Source organism: Poromitra crassiceps (genome assembly GCF_964638095.1).
Source record: "Poromitra crassiceps genome assembly, chromosome: 14".
NCBI lineage: Eukaryota > Metazoa > Chordata > Actinopteri > Beryciformes > Melamphaidae > Poromitra > Poromitra crassiceps.
In genome coordinates this window covers 14,013,585-14,021,084 of record NC_139633.1, presented here as the reverse complement: position 1 = coordinate 14,021,084, position 7,500 = coordinate 14,013,585, and the positions used below count along the sequence as shown (strand labels likewise).

Genomic DNA, 7,500 nt, shown 5'->3' with positions numbered 1-7,500 from the left:
CATGTAGTTATCTGTGGGAATAACACTTTTTTTTTAAACCCATCTAAGTTTTTTTTAAGCAGATTTTTATCGAAAAAGACAACAACAAACAAAACACATAAGCATTGTTTTGGTAACATGTGTGCCTAGAGAGAGGTGGTGAGTACAGTAGGCTTCATCTGACAAAAAGGGTAAATACATTTACTAACTCATATTCATACTAGGACAGGGCTTCCCAAAGCTTCTAATTTCACTAAGCATTATTATCGTTCATCTAACTTTATTTATTTACATTTGATTAGGTTTTAATAACACTCTTGTGTACAGCAGAATGTGAACAGCTGGGCCAGACACTTTCTTTTATTATACTGTAACAAAACTGGGCTCTCGTTGGATCTTTGCGGTCTCCGCTCTTGGAATAAATCTGTGTTTCCCAATTTCCCACACACTTCCAGAGCGTCCAGACGCTGCCGGGTCGTAAATATCAAACACGTTGGATGTGCTGGGGGGGCTCAGGGGTGAGTCTGTGTGGAGGAGACTGATGGGGGGGGGGGGGGCTCAGGGGTGAGTCTGTGTGGAGGAGACTGATGGGGGGGGGGGGGCTCAGGGGTGAGTCTGTGTGGAGGAGACTGATGGGGGGGGGGGGCTCAGGGGTGAGTCTGTGTGGAGGAGACTGATGGGGGGGGGGGGGGCTCAGGGGTGAGTCTGTGTGGAGGAGACTGATGGGGGGGCGGGGGGGCTCAGGGGTGAGTCTGTGTGGAGGAGACTGATGGGGGGGGGGGGGCTCGGGGGTGAGTCTGTGTGGAGGAGACTGATGGGGGGGGGGGGGCTCAGGGGTGAGTCTGTGTGGAGGAGACTGATGGGGGGGGCGGGGGGGCTCAGGGGTGAGTCTGTGCGGAGGAGACTGATGGGTGGGGGGGGGGGGCTCGGGGGTGAGTCTGTGTGGAGGAGACTGATGGGGGGTGGGGGGGCTCGGGGGTGAGTCTGTGCGGAGGAGACTGATGGGGGGGGGGGGGGGGGCTCAGGGGTGAGTCTGTGTGGAGGAGACTGCTGTGGTTCAGATTGAATCTGTAAATCCTTCACAGCAGCAGATAATCTGTATGCACCATCGCTCCCAAACAAGCCAAGCCTCTCCTCCTCTACAGAGTTACTGTTTGGAACTGTTGGAAATGCTTGTATATGTTTGTAATTTACGATTGTGTGTCTGTGGTTTCAGTATTTATGGCATGTTGTGTTATATGAAAAGAATTTCCTCCTGAGAACAATAAACTTCTTATCCTATTCGGATTGCCCCCACCAATTGTCAGGGTGGTCAAATCTGTAGTAAAGATGGATACAGTGAGAGAGATGAGATAGCCCGCTAGTACATCGAACTTTCAAACACCTTCATCGCTTTGTAGAGAGAGAAGTTGTTTATGTGTTAGACTGTTCTGGAACAGACTGGGATCACTTTGTAGAGAGAGAGAAGTTGTTTATGTGTTAGACTGTTCTGGAACAGACTGGGATCACTTTGTAGAGAGAGAAGTTGTTTATGTGTTAGACTGTTCTGGAACAGACTGGGATCACTTTGTAGAGAGAGAGAAGTTGTTTATGTGTTAGACTGTTCTGGAACAGACTGGGATCACTTTGTAGAGAGAGAAGTTGTTTATGTGTTAGACTGTTCTGGAACAGACTGGGATCACTTTGTAGAGAGAGAAGTTGTTTATGTGTTAGACTGTTCTGGAACAGACTGGGATCACTTTGTAGAGAGAGAAGTTGTTTATGTGTTAGACTGTTCTGGAACAGACTGGGATCACTTTGTAGAGAGAGAAGTTGTTTATGTGTTAGACTGTTCTGGAACAGACTGGGATCACTTTGTAGAGAGAGAGAAGTTGTTTATGTGTTAGACTGTTCTGGAACAGACTGGGATCACTTTGTAGAGAGAGAAGTTGTTTATGTGTTAGACTGTTCTGGAACAGACTGGGATCACTTTGTAGAGAGAGAGAAGTTGTTTATGTGTTAGACTGTTCTGGAACAGACTGGGATCACTTTGTAGAGAGAGAGGTTGTTTATGTGTTAGACTGTTCTGGAACAGACTGGGATCACTTTGTAGAGAGAGAGAAGTCGTTTATGTGTTAAGACTGTTCTGGAACAGACTGGGATCACTTTGTAGAGAGAGAAGTTGTTTATGTGTTAGACTGTTCTGGAACAGACTGGGATCACTTTGTAGAGAGAGAGGTTGTTTATGTGTTAGACTGTTCTGGAACAGACTGGGATCACTTTGTAGAGAGAGAGAAGTTGTTTATGTGTTAGACTGTTCTGGAACAGACTGGGATCACTTTGTAGAGAGAGAAGTTGTTTATGTGTTAGACTGTTCTGGAACAGACTGGGATCACTTTGTAGAGAGAGAGGTTGTTTATGTGTTAGACTGTTCTGGAACAGACTGGGATCACTTTGTAGAGAGAGAGAAGTTGTTTATGTGTTAGACTGTTCTGGAACAGACTGGGATCACTTTGTAGAGAGAGAAGTTGTTTATGTGTTAGACTGTTCTGGAACAGACTGGGATCACTTTGTAGAGAGAGAAGTTGTTTATGTGTTAGACTGTTCTGGAACAGACTGGGATCACTTTGTAGAGAGATAGAAGTTGTTTATGTGTTAGACTGTTCTGGAACAGACTGGGATCACTTTGTAGAGAGAGAAGTTGTTTATGTGTTAGACTGTTCTGGAACAGACTGGGATCACTTTGTAGAGAGATAGAAGTTGTTTATGTGTTAGACTGTTCTGGAACAGACTGGGATCACTTTGTAGAGAGATAGAAGTTGTTTATGTGTTAGACTGTTCTGGAACAGACTGGGATCACTTTGTAGAGAGAGAAGTTGTTTATGTGTGACTGTTCTGGAACCGACTGGGATCACTTTGTAGAGAGAGAGGTTGTTTATGTGTTAGACTGTTCTGGAACAGACTGGGATCACTTTGTAGAGAGAGAAGTTGTTTATGTGTTAGACTGTTCTGGAACAGACTGGGATCACTTTGTAGAGAGAGAGGTTGTTTATGTGTTAGACTGTTCTGGAACAGACTGGGATCACTTTGTAGAGAGAGAGAAGTCGTTTATGTGTTAAGACTGTTCTGGAACAGACTGGGATCACTTTGTAGAGAGAGAAGTCGTTTATGTGTTAGACTGTTCTGGAACCGACTGGGATCACTTTGTAGAGAGAGAGGTTGTTTATGTGTTAGACTGTTCTGGAACAGACTGGGATCACTTTGTAGAGAGAGAGGTTGTTTATGTGTTAGACTGTTCTGGAACAGACTGGGATCACTTTGTAGAGAGAGAAGTTGTTTATGTGTTAAGACTGTTCTGGAACAGACTGGGATCACTTTGTAGAGAGAGAAGTTGTTTATGTGTTAGACTGTTCTGGAACAGACTGGGATCACTTTGTAGAGAGAGAGGTTGTTTATGTGTTAGACTGTTCTGGAACAGACTGGGATCACTTTGTAGAGAGAGAGAAGTCGTTTATGTGTTAAGACTGTTCTGGAACAGACTGGGATCACTTTGTAGAGAGAGAAGTTGTTTATGTGTTAGACTGTTCTGGAACAGACTGGGATCACTTTGTAGAGAGAGAGGTTGTTTATGTGTTAGACTGTTCTGGAACAGACTGGGATTCGATGACACAGCTAATTTATTTCTTCCCTCCAATATCAAAGAACACAACAGCAGCTGTCAAGGCGGGAAATGTGACTGCTAACAGCTTGTGCTGGAGTGGGAGGATAAAAATAGGATTCTTACACTTCAAACTTTGATATGTGGCAGGGAGTTGATGGGAGAGAGAGCGAGAGAGAGAGAGAGAGAGAGAGGTGAAGAGAGGGACAACGAAAGAGAGACGTATGGGAGAGAGTGGAGGGAGAGAAAAGCACTGAAGGATGAGAGAAAGATTTTAGGGAGAGAGAGAGAGAGAGCAGCTGTATCTCTCCATTAGCCTGATATCAGAGTGAATTATCAATTTGTTACACTAATTTCTACCGTCTGAGATTGCACTCTGTTTAACCAATTTCTATGAGCGGATTCCTCCAGCGAATTCCATTTTCCATATTTTCCATATTCCACAATCTATTGTATCCTATTGTATTCTAAAATGTTCTACTCTATTCTAAATATTTGAATATCTGTGTGTGTGTGTGTGTGTGTGTGTGTGTGTGTGTGTGGTGTGTGTGTGTGTGTGTGTGTGTGTGTGTGTGTGCGTGCGTGCGTGCGTGCGTGCGTGCGTGCATGCGTTACCCCAGGTGAAAGTCATGGTGCGTGTGTGTCCAGTGTCTCAGTCTGACGCGGCGGAGTCCAGTTCCTTCCTTAAAGTGGATCCCCGGAGAAAACAGATCACTATCATGGAGCCTTATCAGCCAATCAGTCACCAGGGGCCGCCTCCCAGAAAAGGGCAGGAGCCAATCAGGTCCCTCCGAAGATGTTTACTTTTGATGCGGCGTTCCCTCATGACGCATCGCAGGTAAGGGAAAAGTTTGAAGTGTTCGGAGAACAAAAAGCACGATGTGCCCAACCCGATTTTTCAAGCCGAAATTGTAAAATAGCAACGTTGGTCCAAAACGTTGGTATTATACAATTTTCTGTGAGACTGTGTTGGATGTGCCATGTTGATAGGACACCTTTCATAGGAGTAAGGTGAAAAATAAGCATTTCCTCAAATAAATGTACATACGTTGTTTTCCATTCAAACCACTTGTAGACCATCTGTGAACTAAATGCAGAGATATTTTCTTTATTAAATGAAAGAAAAAAAGATTAGGCTTTGTGCACACCAGAATATACTACAGTGGAATCCGCTTATAGTGATCCTGGTTATAGTGATCAACCGCTTATAGTGATCAAAAAGCTTGGTCCTGAATCATCCTATACACGACATGATGTTTCAATAATTAGCTTTATGTGATCAATACTCCACTTACAGTGATCATTTTGAGCCTTGTCCAACCTGAGAATGGAAAAAAGATTTAAAACTACAGTATTTTATTATTATTTTACTTAGCCAGGCGCATGGCTGTCTGTATATATGGAGAGATTGCGACATCTCTGTCTGTGGAGAGATGGCAGCGTCTCTGTCTACGTGAGACCGCTGTGTTTGAACAGCTAGAGGCCTAACTTACTGTATGGATTTTAAAGTCAATAACATTTGTTTACTTGATATGTACTGTCTTCATGTAATACATAATACAAATGTCAATTAGATGGTAATCTGCATGAGAGATAAAGCAAAAGAAACAATCTGTTATAATGATCATCCGCTTATAGCGATCAATTTGACCCGTCCAAGGTGATCACTAATAAGCGGAGTGCACTGGATACAGGTCTGGAGTTGCTGGACGCTGTTTGAAGGTCATCCAAGATAAAGCACCACATACTGTATATGTAAGGGTTAATGCCCGACGAGGTGGTACATTATCACTTTTTAAGGGACGACGCGGAGGCGTGAACCGTCCGAGGCGAAGCCGAGGATGGTTTGCCTCCGCGAAGTCCCTTAAAAAGTGATAATGTACACCTCGAAGGGCATTAACCCGCTTATACCATTGGTCACTTGCCAACAAAACAATAAGACCAGTCATTTATATTTCCATGTGTAATAAATAAAGCAATCTAAATGGCTAAATGTCTGTTATTCATACTGTAAATCAGTCTTCCTCGAAATAAAATAGTCCCTCCCACCTCCACCAATCTCCGTTTTTAAAGCCGACTCAAACGTTAACTTCATCACAGGAATGCAGGTTCTAACGATGTTTTGCGTTCTACATTAAATGAAGACATTACCATTTGGCTGCTTGCTTTATTTTGTATGATAGATACGTATTGGCCAAGTATATTAACATTTAAGAGCGAAGAGTTTCAGGAAGTGAAAAGTGCAGCGGGGCTCGCACTGCATGCATCTCTCTCTCTCACTCTCTCTCTCTCTCTCTCTCTCTCTCTCTCTCTCTCCTCTCTCTCTCTCTCTCTCTCTCTCTCTCTCTCCTCTCTCTCTCTCTCTCTCTCTCAAAGGGCTCGCCCCCGCTCGTGCACGAGCCGAGGGAAATATCCTCTTTGTCGCCGAGAAGAGCCTGGTGACGCGAGGTTAAATAATCTCCGAAACGAAAATCAAAATTGTAATAAGAGTTATTTTTGATAAACTGAGCACACAGGGGTGATTTAAATACTTACTTTGACCGGAGTCAATTTTTTTCTCAACATCCAAAATTGTCATATTAACCCTTAACGGGGGGTATAGAGCCTCAAACTGCTCTCCTGATAACACTGATGAAACTATGGCGCATTGATATGAACGTGGTGAACAGACCATTTAGCTAGGTGTCCATTATCACTGTACAATATCACTTTTTAATGGACACCTTGCAGCCAATCAGAATCGAGTATTCACACAGACCATGGTAATAAGTGGTTTTAAGTGCACACTCAAGGCTCAGGAGGACTATGGCTTCAAAACACAAAAATGTCCTTTAGTGCATTTAAAGATAAGCTGATGAAACTGTGTGCCAAACATTTTGTGTATTCTTGTTGACGCGATGTGAAGATAGCTAAGTTAACAGTAAGATGTAGGCTTTCGCTCTAACAATTACTGATAACCTTTCAACACTAAGAGGTGTCAAGAATGCTATCAACTTAGCCGTTTAGTCATGTGTAGCCTAAGTCTTTCTTCCTCTCTCTCTCTCAAATTCAAATTCAAATTCAAATGAGCTTTATTGGCATGACAAGTTACAAGCTCGTATTGCCAAAGCAGTACAGAAAAAAAGTTACAAATAACAATAATCATATATCATCAATAATAACAATCTCTCTCTCTCTGTCTCTCTCTCTCTGTCTCTCTCTCTGTCTCTGTCTCTGTCTCTCTCTCTCTGTCTGTCTCTCTCTCTGTCTCTCTTTCTCGCTGTCTCTCTCTCTCTCTGTCTGTCTCTCTCTCTCTCTGTCTCTGTCTCTCTCTCTCTCTCTCTCTCTCTCTCTCTGTCTCTCTGTCTCTGTCTCTCTCTCTCTCTCTCTCTGTCTGCTTGTTGCTAGGCGGAGGTGGTGCGCAGGAACGGTTGCAGAAGTGATTCAGTCGGTTGGTGAATGGAGCAGATGGCTGTGTCTTCTGCTTTGGACACTCCAAGCTGGGTAACACAAACACACATGCCAACACATGGCATGCGTGCGCACACACACACACACACACCACACATACACACACACACACACACACACACACACACACAAACACACACACTCAACACACGGGCCACAAAATCACAGCATTTCTGGCCCGTGAATCATCGTGTGTTTGAGCATCTGTGTGTGTTTGAGCATATCTCTGTGTGTGTGTGTGTGTGTGTGTGTGTGTGTGTGTGTGTGTGTGTGTGTGTGTGTGTGTGTGTGTGTGCGTGGTGCGTGCGTGCGTGCGTGCGTGCGTGCGTGCGTGCGTGCGTGCGTGCGTGCGTGGCGTGCGTGGTGTGTGTGTGTGTGCGTGTCTGACAGACAGACAGACGCTGTCTTTCGCTGGCTTGGCTTGTCTCTCATTT

At 44.2% G+C, this 7,500-nt stretch overlaps 1 protein-coding gene across 1 annotated transcript in view; it reads left to right on the top strand.

Annotated features, from left to right (window-relative positions):
- The window catches only part of kif26ba (kinesin family member 26Ba), a gene marked incomplete at both ends in the record, with an annotated part of 135,376 nt that overhangs the window by 84,809 nt on the left and 43,067 nt on the right, over positions 1-7,500 (top strand). The window contains 5 exon segments of the mRNA XM_083650621.1: positions 4,237-4,344; positions 4,347-4,454; positions 7,004-7,012; positions 7,014-7,049; positions 7,051-7,099. Coding sequence (XP_083506747.1) covers positions 4,237-4,344; positions 4,347-4,454; positions 7,004-7,012; positions 7,014-7,049; positions 7,051-7,099 — 310 coding nt within the window.